This window comes from Centropristis striata, chromosome 7 (assembly GCF_030273125.1).
Source record: "Centropristis striata isolate RG_2023a ecotype Rhode Island chromosome 7, C.striata_1.0, whole genome shotgun sequence".
NCBI classification, from domain to species: Eukaryota; Metazoa; Chordata; class Actinopteri; order Perciformes; family Serranidae; genus Centropristis; species Centropristis striata.
The window spans coordinates 18,116,409-18,138,591 of NC_081523.1; the positions used below are offsets into that span (position 1 = coordinate 18,116,409).

General features: G+C 38.1%; 1 protein-coding gene across 1 annotated transcript; it reads left to right on the forward strand.

Annotated features, from left to right (window-relative positions):
* Positions 1-7,385: 7,385 nt before the first annotated feature.
* On the forward strand, positions 7,386-16,540 carry ndc80 (NDC80 kinetochore complex component). The gene is made up of 17 exons (XM_059337207.1): positions 7,386-7,536; positions 8,059-8,157; positions 9,164-9,247; positions 9,801-9,927; positions 10,304-10,476; positions 10,773-10,875; positions 11,023-11,112; positions 11,513-11,606; positions 12,289-12,389; positions 12,562-12,706; positions 13,234-13,439; positions 13,632-13,781; positions 13,931-14,020; positions 14,235-14,327; positions 14,597-14,727; positions 14,962-15,064; positions 16,099-16,540. Exons 1-17 carry the CDS (start codon positions 7,529-7,531, stop codon positions 16,225-16,227), a joined length of 1,926 nt encoding a protein of 641 aa, XP_059193190.1. The 5' UTR covers positions 7,386-7,528; the 3' UTR covers positions 16,228-16,540.
* Positions 16,541-22,183: the final 5,643 nt, after the last annotated feature.

Below are 22,183 nucleotides of genomic sequence, written 5' to 3' on the forward strand. Positions count from 1 at the left end.
AAATAAAATGTGACTTTGGCAATTTTATTAGTTTTCCAAGATGGAGCCTACCATTGCACAACTAATTTCCATGCTTCAGAGCATGCCCCCAATCGGTAAGTGATGACATTTTTAGCTATAATATACATTTATTTCTTATTAGTAAAGGCTAGGCTATGAATATTGCAAAGTTGTTTAGTCTTATTATTGAAAGATCCGGCTGTATCACTTGTGGGGTCTTCAGTTAAGCAGTGAAGGCAAAGTCCATTTCAAGCTGTCCTTTGGGGAGGACTCTGTGGGAAGAACTGCCACAGAGGATACAGGTACCAAATGAGCCAATGAAATGGACCAGAATGTTTCAACATGTTTAACCAATCAAGGAGAGGAAGTTCCAGGACCTCCAGTCAATGAAACACGTCATACCTGTGGAGTGTCATCACTTCTTTGACAATTTGCCACATTCATAGGCATCAGATAAGAACCCAGCAAATAAGAGCTAGAGGGAGATTGTTTAGCTATCAGTTTAGTTTATCAGTGTTTGATTGTTGACAGTAATATTGGTAATTGGTGGCGCTCTTTAAATTGAAGTATTTTATATCTCCAAAGTGGGAGTTAAGAAATGGCAAGTTAAATTAAAAATTATTAAAAGTTCTTTGAGGTCCAGACTATACTTAGATATTGATGTGAACTAAAATACGAATAGCAAAAAAAAAAAGAAGACAGAAAAATAAACAAAACTAGGACTGCAAGCAGTACTGAACGGGCCCTCGCAGTACACGCGTGTCGGGGCATGCTGCCGTCGGGCTGTGTGCGTTACAGGGGCCAGTCTATACCACCCCTATGAATTTCATTGCCTTAAGTGTTATAGTGTGGCCTCGGTACCAAATATGAAATTAAACTGCCATCACAGTGCCACCTAGGGGCCGATCAATAAAACCTTAAAGGGTTATCCTCAGGAGGGCATTGACAATAATTGTACCAAGTTTTGTATAATAATGCACAAACTCTCCCTTTAATCCTCATACAGTGTCTGAAGGAGGACTCTTAACTGATATGTATAAGTTAGAAGAGGCAGGTAGCAATGGTGGAAAGTAACTATGTACATTTACTCAAGTACTGGACTTAAAGTACAATTTTGAGGTACTTTTATGTAGGTACTTTATATTTCTACTCCACTACATTTTGAGGCATATATTGTACTTTTTACTCCTCTACATTTAGTTGACAGCTTAAGTTACTTTTCAGGTCAAGATTTAAAATGTTTGGGTTTTTTTGTTTATTTATTTATTTTTTTTAATCTTTTTGAATTTTTTTATTTTTATTTTTTCGTTTTTTTATTTTATTATTTATTTATTATTTTTTTTAATTTATTTTATTTTTTTATTATTTTTTAAATTATTTTTTAATTATTTTTTCCCTTTATTTTCCCGTGGCGCTTCTGCGCATGTGCGGCCCCGTGGCGCTTCTGCGCATGTGCGGCCTCGTGGCTCTTCTGCGCATGCGCAGCCTTTGAGCGCTTCTGCGCATGTGCGGACTTTTAGCGCATGCGCAGAAGCGCCACGGGACCGCACATGCGCAGAAGCGCCACGGGGCCGCACATGCGCAGAAGAGCCACAAGGCCGCACATGCGCAGAAGCGCCACGGGGCCGCACATGCGCAGAAGCGCCACGGGGCCGCACATGCGCAGAAGAGCCACAGGGCCGCACATGCGCAGAAGAGCCACAGGGCCGCACATGCGCAGAAGAGCCACCGGGCCGCACATGCGCAGAAGCGCCACGGGGCCGCACATGCGCAGAAGCGCCACGGGGCCGCACATGCGCAGAAGAGCCACGGGGCCGCACATGCGCAGAAGAGCCACGGGGCCGCACATGCGCAGAAGCGCCACGGGGCCGCACATGCGCAGAAGAGCCACGGGGCCGCACATGCGCAGAAGAGCCACGGGGCCGCACATGCGCAGAAGCGCCACAAAGCCGCACATGCGCAGAAGCGTCGAAAATCCGCGCATGCGCAGAAGCACAGGGGAAAAAAATAATAAAAAAAAAAATAAAAAAAATAAAAATAATAAATTAATTAATTAATTAAAAAAATGTATTAAAAAATAAAAATAAAAAATAAATAAATAATAAAAATAAATAAATTAAAAAAATTTAAAAAAATTAAATCTTGACCTGTAAAGTAACTTAAGCTGTCAACTAAATGTAGAGGAGTAAAAAGTACAATATATGCCTCAAAATGTAGTGGAGTAGAAGTATAAAGCTACATAAAATGTACATAAAAGTACCTCAAAATTGTACTTTAAGTCCAGTACTTGAGTAAATGTACATGGTTACTTTCCACCATTGCTACCTGCCTCTTCTAACTTATACATATCAGTTAAGAGTCCTCCTTCAGACACTGTATGAGGATTAAAGGGATAGTTTGTGCATTAGTATACAAAACTTGGTACAATTATTGTCAATGCCCTCCTGAGGGTACCCCTTTAAGGTTTTATTGATCGGCCCCTAGGTGGCACTGTGGTGGCAGTCTAATTTCATATTTGGTACCGTGGCCACACTATAACACTTGAAATGAAAGTGAAATTCATAGGAGTGGTATAGACTGGCCCCTGTAAAGCACACACCACAACCTCTCATTGGAAAATTAAAACTCCAACCAAATAGTAAAGTGGTCTAGCAGACTGATTGGTGAGCCACAGCTCAACGTGGAGACCTTGTACACAAAACAATTACACCGCATTACTGGTTCAATTTTAAATGACAGTTCCCATCAATTGCACACAGAGTTTCAGCTCCTCCCCTCTGGGTGTAGGTTTACAATCACTAGGTGTAGAACAAAAAGACACAAAAACAGTTTTGTTCCTGCTATGCTTTGCACAGGTGTTTATTTATTGTTGCTTTTATGTATTAATTTCCTATTTCTATATGTACATTTTAACCTTTATCTACGTTTTTACAGCCTAAACAAGTTTTATTTTATTTTGCTGTTTTATTTTGTTTATTTTTCTGTCTCCTTTTTTTTTTTGCTATTCATATTTTAGTTCACATCAATATCTAAGTATAGTCTGGACCTGTAAGAACTTTTAAGAATTTTTAACTTAATTTTATTATTCTTAATTTTTTTATTTAACTTGCCATTTCTTAACTCCCACTGTCTTAAGTTGAATGATGTATGATATGTGCCTCTTGTGTGTGTGTGTATGAGGACTCTATACTGCAAACAAAATCTACCTCTGGGTACAAATAAAGTAAATATCATAGATAAAGAGATAAAAAACATGATAATGATAATCAATTTCATTGCCTTAAGTCTTATGGTCTGGGCAGAGTGCCAAATATTAAATTAGACTGCAGAGCGCCACCTAGGGGCCGATCAATAAAAACCTTCAAGGGTTATCCTCAGGAGGGCATTGACAATAAGTATACCAAGTTTGGTGTTAATCCGACCAACCGATTTGGAGATATAAAATACTTCAATTTAAAGAGCGCCACCTAGTGGTCATCGGCCAAAATTTTGCACAGAGCCTCAGGGGCTCATAGGGAAGTAGTAACCTGAGTTTCATGTCATTCAGACACACCAATGTGGAAATATGCAACACTTCGTGTTTTGTGTTGATAATAGCGCCACCTGCAGGAAGTTGTTATTTAATAACTTGATTATTCTTTGGGTTATCAAAATTCTTTTAATAACTTTTTGTTATGAGGGTCCATATATGCTGTGTGCAAAGTTTGGTGCAAAACGATGAAATTGCCTAGGAGGAGTTCGAAAAAGTAGGTTTACGACATTTCGCAAATTTGTGAAAAAAAATTCCAAGCGAAAATGGGCGTGGCCTATATCACGAGATTCAGCACAACTCAGTGAATGCGTGGATATAAGGTTTTTGAATGTGCGATAAAGTATGTGGGAGTTATTAGCCAAAACGCACTTTCCTTTATTATAGCGCCACCTTGTAGTGGAAATTCAGGATGACAATAGATTATAAAATATTTCGCCAGGTGTGACTTATATTTAAAGTTTCATGAGTTTTTGGGTATGTTCAGGCAGTGAAAAATGCGATCATTTGGGAAGAAAAAAATAATAATTCGAAATACAATAGGGACCTCGCAGGTCGTTGCCTGCTCGGGCCCTAATAAAACAGCAAAATAAAATAAAACTTGTTTTGGTTGTAAAAAACGTAGATAAAGGTTAAAATGTATATATAGAAATAGTAAAAACATACATAAAAGCAACAATAAATAAACACCTGTGCAAAGCATAGCAGGGAGAAAACTGTTTTTGTGTCTTTTTGTTCTACACCTAGGGATTGTAAACCTACGCCCAGAGGGGAGGAGCTGAAACTCTGTGTGCAATGGATGGGAACTGTCATTTAAAATTGAACCAGTAATGCGCTGTAATTGTTTTGTGTACAAGGTCTCCACGTTGAGCTGTGGCTCACCAATCAGTCTGCTAGACCACTTTACTATTTGGTTGACTGAGTTTTTATTTTTCAATGAGAGGTTGCCGTCTGGGTGTGTGCGTTACAGGGGCCAGTCTATACCACCCCTATGAATTTCCTCAGGAGGGCATTGACAATAATTGTACCAAGTTTAGTATAATAATGCACAAACTATCCCTTTAATCCTCGTACAGTTTCTGAAGGAGGACTCTTAACTGATATGTATAAGTTAGAAGAGGCAGGTAGCAATGGTGGAAAGTAACTATGTACATTTACTCAAGTACTGGACTTAAAGTAAAATTTTGAGCTACTTTTATGTATATTTTATGTAACTTTATACTTCTACTCCACTACATTTTGAGACATATATCGTACTTTTTATTCCTCTACATTTATCTGACAGCTTAAGTTACTTTTCAGGTCAAGATTTAACTCAACTCAACTCAACTCAACTTTATTTGTAAAGCACTTTAAAACAACCACAGCCGCAACAAAGTGCTGTACATAAACAAACAGAACAAGAGACAATAAAATAAATAAAACAGGAATAAACACTAAAATACATAGATTCATTGCTTTTTAAAACAATATAAAAAACAATAAATAAAAGCAGACCATAAAAACACTAAAACAAGAGCAGAGTCTCATGCGTGGTTAAAAGCCAAGGAATAAAAATAGGTTTTAAGATGACTTTTGAAAATGGACAGTGAGGAGGCTTGTCTGATGTGCAAAGGTAGCTCATTCCATAGTTTGGGGGCTGCAACAGAGAAAGATCTGTCCCCTCTGAGCTTCCGTTTAGACCTCGGTACCTCCAGGAGCAGCAGATCAGCTGACCTGAGGCACCGAGCAGGAGCGTAGGGGTGGAGGAGCTCAGTGAGGTACAGTGGGGCGAGACCATTTAAAGATTTAAAAACAAATAAAAGAATCTTAAAATGGACTCTAAAATGCACAGGCAGCCAGTGGAGGGAGGCCAGGATGGGAGTTATGTGCTCCTTCTTACGAACTCCAGTTAAGAGGCGAGCAGCCGCGTTTTGCACTAACTGGAGCCGTGCGAGGGAGGACTGGCTGACTCCAAGGTACAAAGAGTTACAGTAATCCAGCAGGATGTAATGAAGGCATGGATTACTGTTTCAAAGTGCTTGTGCGTAAGGAAAGGCTTCACCTTAGCCAGCTGCCTGATGTGGAAAAAGCTGGACCTCACAACAGCACTAATCTGACGATCTAATTTAAAATCACTGTCCATCTTAAAACCTAAATTTAAAACAGTCGGTCTTAAAAAATCTGCCAGAGGGCCCAAGTCAAAAGGACTTAAAGGATTTAAAATGCCAGAGGGCCCAAGTCAAAAAGACTTAAAGGATTTAAAATTAAAAGCAGGATACATTTAAAATGATTACCCATTTTTATAAATTAAACCACTTAAAAGTTTATTAGGTAGTTAAAATGAGTCATGTCAAAGTGTGGTATTAGTACTTTTACTGAAGTAATGGATCTGAACACTTCTTCCACCACTGTCTTTTTTACTTCTTTACTTTTTATTTTTTTACTTTTTTTTTTACATTTTTTTTTTTTTTTTTATATATATAATTTTTAATTTTCATTATTTTATTTTTTTTTTTTATTTTTAAATTTTTAATTTTTTTTTCTGCATTTCTGCGCATGCACGGTATTTTTTTTTTTTTTTTTTTCGGTTCTGCGCATGCGCGACCTTTTTCACTTCTGCGCATGCGCGGCTTTTTCGGCACTTCTGCGCATGCGCGTCTTTTTTGCGTCTGCGGATGCGCGGCCTTTTTTATTCGCTTCTGCGCATGCGCGGTCTTTCTTCGCTACTGCGCATGCGCAGTTTTGCGCATTGTTCCAAAAAAGCCGCGCATGCACAGAAGCGCCGGAAAAGCCGTGCATGCGCAGAAGCGAAAAAAAAGACCGCGCATGCGCAGAAGCCGGGAATGCCGCGCATGCACGGAAATGCAGAAAAAATAAATAAAAATAATAGAAATAATAAAAATAATAAAGATAATAAAAATTATAAAAAATAAAAAATTATATTAAAAAAATAAATGTAAAAAAAAAAAGTTTAAAAAAAAAGTAAAGAAGTAAAAAAGACAGTGGTGGAAGAAGTGTTCAGATCCTTTACTTCAGTAAAAGTACTAATACCACACTGTGACATGACTCATTTTAACAATAAACTTTTAAGTGGTTTAATTTATAAAAATGGGTAATCATTTTAAATGTATCATGCTTTTCATTTTAAATCTTGACCTGAAAAGTAACTAAAGCTGTCAGATAAATGTAGAGGAATAAAAAGTACAATATATGTCTCAAAATGTAGTAGAGTAGAAGTATAAAGTTACATAAAATGTACATAAAAGTAGCTCAAAATTTTACTTTAAGTCCAGTACTTGAGTAAATGTACATAGTTACTTTCCACCATTGCTACCTGCCTCTTCTAACTTATACATATCAGTTAAGAATCCTCCTTCAGAAACTGTATTAGGATTAAAGGGATAGTTTGTGCATTATTATGCAAAACTTGGTACAATTATTGTCAATGCCCTCCTGAGGATAACCCTATAAGGTTTTATTGATCGGCCCCCAGGTGGCACTGTGGTGGCTGTCTAATTTCATATTTGGTACCGTGGCCACACTATAACACTTAAGGCAAGGAAATTCAAAGGGTTGGTATAGACTGGCCCCTGTAACGCACACACCCCGACGGCAGCATGCCCTAACACGCGTGTACTGCGAGGGCCCGTTCAATACTGCTTGCAGTCCTAGTTTCTATTAAGTTACGTAATTTACACACAGCATATTACTATGCCAATAGTCATCCTTTGTTAAATCCTTTTTGAGTAAAATTATCAATACATGTCATTTGTTACACTTTTTTTGTGTTTCCTGCAAAAAAATGGGTTCGACGATTATTTTAACAGGGTGTGTGAATGACGCTGTGGACGATTAATATTATTTAAGCGCGTTACGGATCCTTTTTGGGCCAAATGGCCCTCCGTACTCTGGTGACGTCACCGCCATTTAAGCGTTTTGTTTTGGCGGGCGGGTTTGAGATTTCGTCGGTTCGGATGTTCGATTCATTTTCTAAACAATAACTTTCCTGCTGCAAAAATGGATCGGTACGTCATGAATTTGCTGAAGAACCATTTCATATAATTTTGTGTCATCGGCCAACAACATTCTAACAAAATGTATTGACTTAAGGGCTTAAGTTACTGCTAACTTTGTCTCCGTTATTGTTACTTCACTTAAGTTACACATATCTAACGTTATCGCTAGCTAGCTACCGTATGTTCAAACGATGGTACCAACTGTAACATTGACGTTATTTCGGCTACACTTCCTAACAACGGCTATTAGATTTAGCTTTAAAACAACTTATTTGGTGTGTTTGGTTCTGTCGAGTTAACTTCGGTCTCTGAACGAAAAGCTAGCTACGTAACTACTAAGCTACCACATAACAGATACTGACAGGCATAGCGTTGACGTTAGCTAGTTGTGGCCATATCTACTGACATTCATTTCAAAACATAGCTAACATTATGGTGCTGCTTTGCAGTTATGTTTTTGGGAATTTGTGAAACGGTACGGCAACGATAATTGGTGTCTTTTGTTTCCTTTTTATGATAATTTGTGTTCAGTGGAAGGATGAGCCGGGCAACAAGCGGCAGACTGTCGGAGCTGCCGCTGCGAGTCCAAGACAACAACAGGATGAGCATGGTGTACACAACGCCCAAGATGTTAGTTTCGTCTCACTTTTTGAAAAGTTAATTGTACAGTTGGCAGATATACTGCTTTCCTATACTATGCACTATGCAAGTATTGCAGGAAACACAAAAAAATTCACCAAAAGTGTAACATATGAGATTTATTGATCAGTTCACTCAAAAAGGATGTAACAAATGATGGCTATTGGCATAGGAATAACGCACTTAGGCAATTTTTTGAACATGCCTTTGTGACTTAAGCAAGATACGGTAACACTTTATTTTGAAGGTGTCTGCATAAGAGTCACACAAGCCTGTCAGAAACATGACATGACAAGTATCATGAGCATTAATGTTACTTCAAAGTGTCATTAATGTTAATGACACATCCCATGTCATGTTTGTGACAAGCTCATGTCACTCTTATGTAGACACCTTCAAAATAAAGTGTTACCATATCTTGCTTAAGTTACAAAGGCATGTTCAAAAAATTGCCTAAGTTACATTTTATTTTGACTTAGGCATAATAAATCCACTTAAGTCAGACACTTGACATAGGCCTTTATCTTAAAGGGGTAAAATCACATGATCTGATCAACTGAGGATGTAGGCGATTTTACCATAGCCAGTGGCCGGTGTCATGAGAAGATGATTTAGGCAAAAAAAAAAAAAAATATTATTTTAACAGTGTGACGATATGTATTTTTGGTGTAACCTTATGTTTGCCACACCCACACAAGTAATGCATTTTACTAAAAAGGATTGTTTGCAAAATATTACCTTAAAATAGAGTAGTTTGGACTACACTGCAGCTAGTAAGATGCTTGGTTTAATTTCTTGTTATTTCCTATATGTGTAAAATCAAACTGGGAGAAATAATGGGGCATTGATTAATTAAAGGCTTCAGAGTTTAGACCTCTACTTATTTTTGTGATGGGGTGATATTTTAAACAATATTTGTGAACCTGTGGTGACTCTGAAGAGAGATAAAAAATGTGGTAAAGGGCAAATGTGATTAACAGTTTTTGTTTCTTTATAGTAAACAGCCTTCATTTGGAAAGCTCAACATACCCAAACCGCAGTCTATAACCTCTGAAAGGAGGACCAGCTTCTTTGGTGCCCGGTATGTAAATCATTTTTCAGAAATATACAAAATTGCCTACCATGGTTCTGCACATAGAAGTGTAAAAACTATAAAAAAACTGACAACATACAGTATATATTCATTTATAATTGTCTGACACAGATTGCACCTGTACATTAGAGTGGTATGACGATGCAGTAAGTAGTGAAAATCAAAGTCAGTAATAACCCTGTGAAATCCTCATCATAGCCTTTAGTTACTTACTTGATTTAAACTTAAATTTGGTAAAAGGTAGTGAAATGTGTAAATTAGAGGAGAGTTTGTTATCCTATTTAAGTTCAAATCTGTCCGATTCATTGTTTCTGTTTCCATCTTCAACTTTGACTTTATTATCCCTAAGGAAATTAAATCTGCAGCCGGCATCTCATCACATCAAAGACCATGACAAACATGAAATATTGACAATTATAAGTTTTCTGTCTAACTGTTACAATGGATTTATTTAAATGGAATTAAATTAAAGTATTTTTCCTTGTCAATAAACAAAGTTGTTATTTGATATCATGGTGATGTGTTAATATGTTGTCTGCAGGACTAGTGGAGCTGGCATGCCTCGAAACAGCACCATGTCAGGGTTTGGAGGAACTGAGAAGATCAAAGATACCAGACCTCTGCACGATAAATCCTTTGTTCAGCAATGTATCAGGCAGCTGCACGAGGTAATCATGCATCAGCCCATGTGATTTTTTTCCACTCGATAGATTGGTTAGTTTTAACATTGCCACACTCTTCATGTTCAGTACATTAAATCCACTGTGTGGGATGACAAAAAGAACGACTCTGGTGCCCCTCTGTGGTTGTATTTACACATTTATTCTAAGGGCTTCGGCAGCTTTGGTTCTTGCAGTGATAGTTTCACCACTATATTAGTATAAAATCAATATTGGCAGATATTAGGTTTGTATTTTGTTTATTTATTTGTATTTCTACATTTGCACTTTTACAATGTTATTGCAGTGTGTACAATCAAAATGTAACTTGAGAATCCATCCTGTAGTTGGGTCCAGCCTGATAACCTCTCTTATGTCCTTCCAGTTCTTGACAGAGCATGGCTACCCTGGCACTTTGTCAGCCAAGACCCTCCAGTCTCCCTCTACCAAGGAGTTTGTGAAGGTGTTTGAGTTCATCTACCGTCAGCTGGACCCAACCTTTGAGATGCCAAATTCAAAAGTTGAGGAAGAGGTTCCAGCTCTACTAAAAGCCCTGAGGTATTGCATGTATTAATATTTCTTCATTTCATTTAGTGCCTCTAAAGTCTTGAGTGCATGTTTTGATTATAGAAAGCACTTGGTGCCCTTGCTATCTGTATTCAGAAGGCACTTTCGTAAGAAAGAACAATGTAGAGAAATTCTTAAAAGTTTACAGCATATAACGAAATCACAGTCCAAGAAGTCTGTACATGCAAGTATCTTACCATTTGTGACGAGCCTCCATGATGGCCTCCTTTCTGTAGTTTAAGAAACAGTGCTGATGGTCTGTCTTTCTCCCTGTTTCTGCTTTTAAGGTATCCATTTGTCCTCTCCAAATCTTCAATGTATTCCGTTGGAGCCCCACACACCTGGCCTCAGGCACTTGGTGCTCTCATGTGGCTAATTGATCAAGTCAAGGTGAGAAGCAAACAACACTCTTTAGTTTTACAGTGTAGTGTTGCCATCTGAAACCATTTGCAAAGGATACAGAATAAACTAAACTAAATGTAAATTTTGTTCAATGAAACTTTTTAAAACCAGTGTTGTGTTTATTCTGTGTCTCAGATCAACTGGGCTTTGAGTAAGCAGGATCTGCTGTTCACTGACTTCTGTGAAGACGCTGATAATATCGAGGAGGGAGGGGAGTATAACAAGGTACTCTTGACTTCTTTAAACTGCACAATGACGCTCCACTACTAAAAAATCTAGAGACATCGAGACATAGAGGATGTACTACAAAGCTGTTGCTGAAATCAAACATCAGACCTTCTTGTTGCATAGTTGCTAATTGTTTGTGCTTTGTAACTGTTACAGTTTCTGTTATCTGTTTCGTCTGTTTAAATCTAAAAAAATTGAGTTCGTTTATTTACAACCTCAATTCTAAAAAAGTTGGGATGTTGTAAAAAACAACAAAAGTGAATGCAGTCATTTTCTAATTCTTTGTGACTTATATTAAAATAAACAGCATTTTTGTATTTATTTATGTGTTACGCAGTGTCCCAACTTTTTTGGAATTGATTTTATTTCTCTCTTTAAATCCTTTTTTTCTGTGCAGCTCCTGTTGGACTACACAGCTGAGGCATACTCCAAGTTCATGCAGGGTGAAGACACATTTGAGGATTTGGATGACATGTTCATCAATAAACTAAGTAAGCACAACGACTCTCCATTACAGGGAGTGCAGAATTATTAGGCAAGTTGTATTTTTGAGGATTAATTTCATTATTGAACAACAACCATGTTCTTAATGAACCCAAAAGACTCATTAATATCAAAGCTGAATATTTTTGGTTGGAGTGGGGCTTTTTTAGTTTTAGCTATTTTAGGAGGATATATGTGTGTGCAGGTGACTATTACTGTGCATAATTATTAGGCAACTTAACAAAAAACAAATATATTCCCATTTCAATTATTTATTTTCACCAGGGAAACCAATATAACAGCTCAACATTCACAAATATACATTTCTGACATTCAAAAACAAATCAGTGACCAATATAGCCACCTTTCTTTGCAAGGACACTCAAAAGCCTGCCATCCATGGATTCTGTCAGTGTTTTGATCTGTTCACGATCAATATTCAGCTTTGATATTAATGAGTCTTTGGGTTCATTAAGAACATGGTTGTTGTTCAATAATGAAATTAATCCTCAAAAATACAACTTGCCTAATAATTCTGCACTCCCTGTAAATGTGTTGTTTTGTAAGAACAAATTATTTTCTATGTTTATTCAAGCCTAATGTTAATTTAAGTGCTATTTTCAATTTCAGTTTTTAAGTTTGAGTACCACTGATATAGAAAAAATGAGTAAGAAGCATTTGTCTTCACAGAGAAAATGTACAATGTTGATGAAGGCGTGCTGGCCTCGATGGAGGAGAAGTACAGAATACTCAGTGATGAGCTTGAAAAACTGGAGAAGGAGAGCCAAACGGTCAGAAGACTTTTATAATGTCACCTCCCTATGTGCACAGATTTTAAAAGTTGATATTTCCATTACTTTTTCTCATGTAACTACTAATAGTATAGTAATAGTATTATGGAAAATCTTAACGTGGGCAACAATAAATCAGACAGTTAATTTTCTGTATACTTCTGCTGGACAGGACCGCCTAATGAGCAAGAGGATGGAAAGAATGAAGCTGCAGGCGGACCTCAAGAAACTCCAGAGTTACCGAAGCAGCCTGGAGTCCTTTCAGGCCAACCTGGATTTCAAAGATTCTGAACTGAGTGATGAACTGGAGGCCACTGGTAAATATAACTGTTTCAGACAGCTCTCTGGCAGGATGCACTGGATCCCCTGGGGATGTGATGATGTCTGGATCTCTATATTCAGTCACCATCAAGATTCTTTGCTAATTACTGCTATGCATTAACTGGTTTAATTGGACTTGCGTCTTGGCGGAAATCCATTCTCAGTTTGAGTCCCTGCTAAAACATTTTTTTTAACATTCTGTTTTTTTAAATTAATAAGGCCCTAGGGACTGTTTTTAACAGCCGACAATGCAGAGTGCAAATATTCAGTCTCATACTGTCATCCTGTAATTGTTGGATGGAAAGAACACGCCCACTAAACAGCATAGGTCTTTTGTAGTAACTAAACAGTATTAAGGTTGAAATTAGCACATGGTTATCTAGGTGTTTAAATACTCACCTGTGTTTTCAGAAGTGGGTTTTCTTCTACAATGAGTTTAGAAGGTTTTTTTCTCAATCAGAATCTGAGGAATGGGTCTGATTTTATACATGCTTTGATTTTTTCTACTCTGTCCTTTCTGCAGCTAGTCATCTAGAGTCTCTAAAACATGAGCAAAACGAACTGCAACGCCTCCTGCAGAACCAGAAGTTTACTCCTGCTGACGTCGAGCGGATCAACAGAGAGAAGAGAGAACTCCAACAGACCATCGCCACTCTTAGCAAGTCTCTCGAAGATGCAGAACAGCACAAGTGGAATGAAGAGATTGCTCTGGCCAAAATGAACGAGAAGGTACTGTATGAACATCTAGTATGTATAGAGCAGGAATAGTAAATAATTTCCTGAGATGGTGTATGTGACATATGGCTTGATTTCTTCTTTATCGTTGGGATTAATCTAGGATTTCTTGTTGGCACCTTTGATTCAACCTGTTTCCTTACCCCTCTTATGTCTGTCATTTCCTGTTATTTACCTCAATCACAGGCAGAGCTGAGGGTAACAGAGTACCACAAGCTGGCACGTAAACTGAAGCTGATACCAGTGTCTGCAGAAAACGCCTGTGGTCATGACTTTGAGATCAGACCATTTGAATGTGGACCCGGCAGCATGGGTCAGCATAAATCTCAGATACAGGTACCTCCAGCTTATGATCTTGTTTCCAAGACATTTGAATCTTTGTAAAAGCAGACTCTCATATTTTGATGGATCCCAATCAATTCGGTATGAAGACGACTTCTATTTTGGTATTCTGTGTACTTGTTCTGATCGATGCTGTGTTGTAGATGCTCCTGAGAAAGCTGGTCAGTGACGTGGAGGAGGAAAACAGTCGATTAGCCAACATGAAACTCAGCTTGGAGGAGTCTAGTGAACAGGTAACTAAATCCATATTTTAAGACGAGAGAAGATCTTCTCTTTACTGATCTTTAGCACCTGGATGAGATGGACCCTGTGGCTGAATGAACTTACTTTGCACTAATAACTTTTTCCCGTACTGTTCTATTACAAAGCCGCATGTTTTGATGAAGGAAGAAAAAAAATCACATTTGTTGTTTGTTAAACACGTGTATGTGCGTGTGTGTCTCTTAGGTGAATTCAAACATCTTTTACAAGTCCAATGACCTGAAGCAGCTAAGAGAGCAGATCCGTAAACTGGATGAACGGTTGGATCGTGAAATGCAGGTAAGTCTATATAGTTCAGACTGCTTTTTGTTATACTATATTCCCCTGTTGGCATACATTGAGCAGATCTAACCAAATTTAGACAGAATTAAATTTGTCTTTGTTAATTTGTTTGTTAAATTTAAATTATGTAAGTTTAGCACTGAACGATTTGTCTTAAGCTGAAAACATGAATAGACATTTTAGCATGTTGACATAGAGGAAATTCACTGTTGTGACATAATGTACTAACAGTAGTTTCCTGTGTGTGTGTTTGTGTGTGTGTATAGGAGCTGCTCCAAGAGGAACAGCACTGGGCAACAGAGTTGGAGTCAATGGAGAACCATCGTAAGTTTCTTGAGAAGAAGGTTAATTTTGGTTACGAAGACGCTGAAAAACAACTGAAGGCAGCGCAACAACAGTAAGTGACTGTTTTTATCAACAATTTTTATGCAGTTTACTTTCTCCTGCTGAAGCCTGTGGTCGCCACCGAAAAAATCTTGGTTAAATGACCTTCGAAATTCTGTTTCATCTTGATGCCTCTGCCCAAATCTTTCTAAAATTGGGCCTATTGTGTGGACTTTACCCATCTCAAAGTTTCTGTAATGAAGAGTTTTTGTTTTATAGTAAACACTTGTCGTCGTGTCTTCTTCAGGTACCACCTGGTGCTGCAGGAGACACGGGAGGAGAGACGAACAGTGGCCAACAACCTTGCATCTGTATTTACGACAGCTGCTCACCACATGTCAATCACAGAGGTAAATCTACTGCAAGGAAGAATGCATATCTTGGCTTAGTTTAGTTTGTTTTAGCAAGCAAACAAACTAATGCACATTTGTTTCCCCTTTTGAATTAAAACAAGTGGTCACATATCTAAACCAGGCACATTACAAAGTGTTGAAAGTGAATTTAATAAAAACTATCAATGCACAGACCCATAAGTGGCAAGAACTGTAACTAGTATCTCTCCCAACATTGATCATGCAGACACAAACACATTACTTTCAGCCCGCCAAGATACACTTTAGTGATCTTATTTTAGATTTATTTTTGTTTAATTAGATCTCAATTTGAGTGAGAAAACACTGATCACTGAGGGATGCTTGGTGGTGTCTCTATCCAAGCCACATCCTTTCCGATCCGCACTACATGTGTGAAATTCTCAGCAGAGATTTGAAGAAAGTGGGATGGCTCACTCACTATCAGGCTTCCTACTGTCCTGCCAGACATTCTTGAAAATTTTGCTTGAGTTTGTATAAAGTGCTGAAATATAGGTTATGTAGGATGCCAAGTCTACCGACAAACAGGTGAGATATTTTGAAACTTTGTTTTGTTTTGTCTAATTTCTGTCAAATGCTATCACAAAACATAATTTGGTTATTTATAGCATAACATCTAATTTAATGTGAATAAATAAAATGAACAGTGGAGTGGTGTATGTACTGTGTGTGTATGTGTATGTGTGTATATGTGTGTGTGTGTATATATATATATATATATATATATATATAAAAATAAAAATAACGTGTGTGTATGTATATGTTACTAACCACAGCTGTAACCTGCTGGGAAAGCTTAAAACTGCACATTGAAATTCTTGAAAGGTGCTTAAATTAGATTGTGGAGATGCACTATTGGTGGGTGACATATTTTTTACCATCAGATTTCTGCACACTGGGTTAATTGGAGGTTGCCTCTGGGCTGAATGTGGCCCATGGGCGACCTATTGGATGGGCCAGTGATACATTGAGTGTGATTTAACCGACTGGCCCCTGTGGTTTTGGTTCAACAGAACAGCCTGGAGGATCTGCACAGCAGAGTGCAGCGTGCCTGCTCCAAGGCTGTGGAAGAGGACGAAGCTGCTATACAGAAGCTGCGGGAAACTTTGAAGAGCTTCATGTCCAAGGCAACTAATTTGTAAAGTGAGGTGGGAGGACAGAGGCCTTCAGTCTGCAGGGAAGGCAGATAATTTTAAACATTTTTAAAGTGTTGGAGTTTTTCAGTTTTTTCAGCTAATTATTCTGTTTTATATCACAACAGCTGTGGGTTTTAATACCATAGATACATTATTGATACAAAGTCATCAAGATTTTGATTTTGAGGTTTTGAAGTCTTCACGCATGTTCTTATAGTTATCTGGTGTTTACACACTCCAGCTGTTCACATGTCTGTCTTCTGTCATTCTTAATGTATTATTAACAGCTTTCTGTAATAAATATGTAAAATGAAAATTACTTGAAAACCCTCTACTTTACTTAAAACGGTTTCATATTTGCCAACAAGATACCAGAGGAAAAAATGACAGGAAATAAATTTGATTCTGTATTGGATAACAAAGAGAGAAATAGTGTTTAAAGATTGTGTGAATTTATTTTTTGTAAACTTCCTAGTTTGTGGGTTCAGTATACATCCTCAGTCCTTCTTCACTGTGGTCTGATTGTACCTCATCAAATCGCCACCAGAGGGCAGCACACACATCTGGTTACTGAAACTCAAGAGTTCAGGTTGCTATATATTCAAATTGCCTCTGGAAACTATTCTCCAAACTTGTATTAATGTTGCTCTTATGGAGTGTTCCAATTTTTTTCCCCAAGAGCTGTTTTATTGAATAATTCAAACATTCACAAAAGCTGTTGTAGTAGAATCAGAATAGTTTTTAGTAGGTTCTCACATATCAGGACTTTTCTGTGGTGTATTAGTGCATAAGAACAAAAAAAGTACTAAATTATAGATATAGATTAAGTACTCAAATCAGCCACATTAAATCAAACTTTTATTTAAATGACTAGAAATCAGTAAATTTGGACCATTTAAGTGATATTTCAAATTTCACACTTTTTATTTGCTTTTCATACATTGATCAAGGCTTTTGTAGAATACAACTTGAGTTAGATTGTGGTTCAGGCAAACACTGGTTACCAATGAAATGGCAGACATAGTTTCCATTTGTGTCTGCCTCATTCATCCTTTTTTCATAACACATTACAGCATTTAAGTTCCACATATCAGCCAAAGCCCATAAAACTGACTGGCTCATTAGTAAATGAAGAGTTTATTTTAGGATTTTTCTGTACTTATGGCAGGAGTGTTTTATTGAAAATCATTTGGCCGAGGCAACGTTGGCAGTCAGGACACAAACAAAGTGGGCTGTATCTTTCTGCAACGCTTTCTCCATGTCATGGTCAACACCACTCATTGTACATGTTTCCAATGAGCTCTGCATGCTTGGCGTGCAGTATTACTTTTTTTTTTTTTTACAGTTATATCCAGTCCAGAGATTCAATCCAGATACCCTTTGGCAATCTGTACACAATTCAAACCACAATTGTGTTTTACGTTTTAAAAAAACTATTTTCTTTTTGTATCCTGTAATATCAGCCATGATCCAGTTTTTGTCAGTGTCTTATGAAACTTTAGGGTTCACAGCAGGTTTTTTTCCATAGGATCTTTTTGAAATAAAGATGTCTGTTTTCACATCCAGCTGTTGGACACAGCGGTGTTGATTTATGGTTTCACAGAAGTGCATCTTTTTCCAATTCAGTTATTCCATTTTAAAGGCAGAATCTGCCCTAAAACCTCATACTAATAGTCCTGTAACTTGCAACAAAGTACATATCATTTTGGGGTTAATTCTTGCTCTTTTTTTTGGTTGTGCATTTTTTAATCTAATCAAGTTGTACATGACCTAATACATCTCCATGAAGATATAATTTTGTTGCAGCAACATGTTAATAACAGACCTTCAGTAAGCAGTATACAGGGTTTTTTACAAAGTCTTAAAGTTTGGAAAATGCTTACTTTTTAGCATTATGTATTCAAGATAAGAAATATGATTACATTTGAATGTAGTTCTGGAAAAAAATTGATTTTTCTAATCCCACAACCGTGGTCACCTCTTATGTTTATAGACCAATGGTTTAAATCATTTCTGTCTGTCAGATGTGAGCATTTGCTGCTTCTCTCTGTTTTGAATAATCATAAACTGTCCCCTTGGGTGTTGGTTCTACCAGACATTTTCTACACTTTTTTATGACCCTCTTTAACAAAATAATTATCTGAGAAAATACCCATTCATTGCAATCCAGAAATGTTGTATTACAAGATAACTCAACATTATAGACTTATCTGTCAATTAAATATTTTCTGTTCAAAAGCATTGTGAACAAAAATGAAGTGTCATCCCGGGATTTTGGGCGATGGCCCCAAGTTAAAAGTCCACATCGTGTCAATATAGTAAAGTGGAAGAAGTTTTTACAAGGGCAACGTTTGAAAACCGTCAATGCTGCAAGCGTGAGAGAAATGTTTTGGCAGATGTGATGAGGAGAGATGAGGTGATTGTGAGGGGCTCCATGGAGAGAGGGAATGAAAAATGTGATTGATAACTTCCACCACTAGCAGAGGCAAGCCCTGTGAGTGTGTGTTGGATGGGGGTGTGCAGGAAGTTAAAGGAGAGGAGAAAGGCTGGTGCCGTGTGTTTAACAGCTACAGAGACTTATTTCAACTAAACAGGACGGACCATGGTGTGTTTATCAGATCCCATATGGACAGGTGGCATCCATAAACGCCATTTTACAAGACTTCAGAGTGTGTGTGTGTGTGTGTGTGTCTTTGCATGTGTGAGAAAATGAATGTCATGATTTGTGTATCTTTGCACCCCCAGAGGCATGTACATGGTGGCCTGAATGTGTATGTGTGTGACTCCTCATGCAGGAATTTGCATGCTTGTTTCCGCATAAACCAGTGTTTGTATTAGTATTTTTCCTTTCTTCTTTACATGTTACGTGTCCTGTGTGTGTTGTTCTGTGTTTCCAGTGGCCCTGAGCCTGCCCGGGCCTGTTTTTATCATAGATCATGAATTGTTAATACATTGTATGTTCCTGCTCTCTCACAGGGGAAGTCAATGTGACCCGGCTGAGGGCAAAGTCCTAACTCTTCCAGGGATCGTGTGTGTAGCTCTCACGGGGCCTCTAATAGATGGGAGATGTACGGAGGAGGGTATGTGATGGTGTGGATGTGTGGTGTGCACATGAGACAGAGACTCAAAACAAGATGTAAAAACACAGTGAAATTCAGAGGTTATCTTCCTTGCTCCATGACCCGGACAAGGTGTGTGTTGTTGCTTTCCGTGTACCACAAGGCTTTCAGCAGCTAATCTGTCATACCAGAGACAGCCAGACACAGTAGAGAGGCGAGGTGTTAATATGGAGACTTATTAGGGGTTAATCTCACCCATCCGCCACTAGAATAATCTGTTCTACAGATGTGGGAAATGAGGGCAGAGAGAAAAGGGAAGATAGAGAGAAAGCAAGCTCTGTCTTCTAATTCCACGCTCTCTACTATTTTCTGTCTCCCAGCTCCCTGTCAAAACACCATTGTGTAGCTGAAATCTGTCTTCCTTAGACCTACATTATGACTAGCTCTGGCATTTTGATTTCTCTTCCAGCAACTAATTGTCTCCAGATTTAGAAGACAAATCAGCTTCGGGTATAGCTGTGGCACAAACACGCACTGACGCAACTGCTGGAACAAGATTCAGATTTGAAAACCTTTAATGTCAGACAATTGTTGACTTTTAGCCCAGCCATTAATAACAATAACACAGCAATTACAGAAATAATAATGCATTTTCTGGCTGTCAAATATGTGGTGCACCATATGCAACATTAGCTCTTCCGAAATGGCTTGTTTGAGCTGATGTGTAATGCATTTCTGATGTTGGAGAAAATCTTGTGCAGGTTTCCCAGCAGCAGAGTCTTGGTTAAGGTTAGTTTATTCTTTGTGTGCTGGAGAATGGGCAATGTCTGCTTGTCTGCATGAATTAAAGATGAGAACTTACAGACAGACGTGGAAATATTGGAGATCAGACAGCTTTGTATGCAAAATATGAAATGCAGGATAGATCACATATGCATCTTATTCAGAATCATCTCAGCCCAAGATTGTTTCAGAAGGAAATCATTTATTTTACATCTGATTGTGTTGTGCAGTGACCTGCAGCTGGCTGCATTGACGGGCTTGTAGACATTCCACCACATTAAGTTTCTTGACTGGTATGATTGCCAATGAACACATTTTAAAGTCTTTAATACAAGGCAATTATATAATTTTTTGGTTATTTTGTGTTTAATACATAATATATGCTTCTTATGCCCAATTCATGTGCAATTAATCATTCTCCCGTTTAAAGTCTAGACAGTGTTTGAAAGATTAGCTCCCCGTTTTGGCATTGACTGGAGGTATACTTTGGAGCACCAATGAAACAGGATTCCTCCCATTTCTACTTCAATATGCGTGCTCTTCTTGTTGGACTGTAGCACAATTGGGCCCACTAAGCTGCTTATAAAACCAGTGCGTTATTAGTCTGCCCACGTCCACTTGCCACTGGATTCTGGACTTTCTTACCAGGAGACCACAAGTAGTTCTACAACAAAGTCTCTCTTTGGAGATCCAAAACTGTTCTCACTCCAGTCACAGCCGCTCATTCATCCTTTAAAGGGGCACTCCACTGACTGATCACTTTAGTCATCACAGGGAGAATTACTCAGCCTATGAAAACAGTTGCATTGTGTCCGATGTTGCTCTGAAGGAACTTTGTCAAATATGAGAAATTGACCCAGATGATGTCATGATTATGTCATGCAATTTGGACTTAGAGACTATAAAGACAACTTAATTCACAAACTGGGTTGTTTTTTTGAAAGATGTGTGTGTTTACCAGGCAGAGAGGGTCTTATAGCTTGTTTACAGTCATGTGAATATTTTGTTGCTTGAAATTCAGATGGACGGCAGGAAGTGATGAATCCATATACTAACGGCATAATAACAGAGGCAAGTGATGATTGAGAATTTTTTTTGTGTGTTATTTTAACTCAAATATGTGCATGGGTTGTGAGTAAAAACACAAGTTGACACAGCACAATTTAATATCTACTTGATGTTTGTCGACTCTGTTTTATCAGACTTCAGACTGAGGTTTTTGATCCACGTCTGCCACTGTTTCTCTGTGAGCTTTTTTATTTATATTTTATTTACGTGCTGCTAATTTTGAGACTCAAAAGTAGACCTTGTTTTTTCCAGTAGTATTGATAGTAAGAGTCGTATACAACACAAAATAAAAGTATTGATGTGGTGTTGGTGCTTGTTGCCTCAAAACTGCCCCAGTTGCCTGCCCTCTCCTGGAAAGCATGCTGATGTATGACATCACATGCAAAGAAGCCACAAAAAGATTGATAAATCAGATTGCATTATGGTAATTGCAGGACCACATTTTGTTTGACCCATATGGTCTAAAAGCCGGGACATCTCAGTCTCTGCTTCTTTGATTTAACTTTTTCTCACATTGTCTCTTGATTGTCACTTATTGAAGTGCAATACTAAATCACTGGAGTACTTCTTTAAGAAACCCATAACGGTCCTCAGCTTGCCCTGATCAAATGTCATAATTGCAGAGGATTAGTTTTGTAAGAGCACAATGACACTGAAAAAACAGTCAGTGTCACAAAAAAGTCGGACAGAGTGGGCAGCCCTTAACTGAAGTGTACCTGCTGACTAAAGTAGCATAAAGTGTGTACTTCTGTCATCACAAGTGTGTGTGCAATAGCTTTTTCCATGGGCTCTTCCACTGCTCCTAAAGTGTGTGTGAGGCCAGTGGTTCCTTCTTGTTATGGTTCCTTTGATCACAGCGTGCCATGTTGACATTATGGCAGCGTCCTGTGTGATTTCAGCGCATGTTGACAGTTTCCTGTGTGTTCAGCCTCGGTGCGAAGAGCCTTAATCAGGGTATCTTTTGTTGAATAATAGATTCAATGAATGACCCGTTTACGCACAGCAGGTTTTTCCATTTCAGCACGCTCATAATTCAGCTTAGGCATGAAACA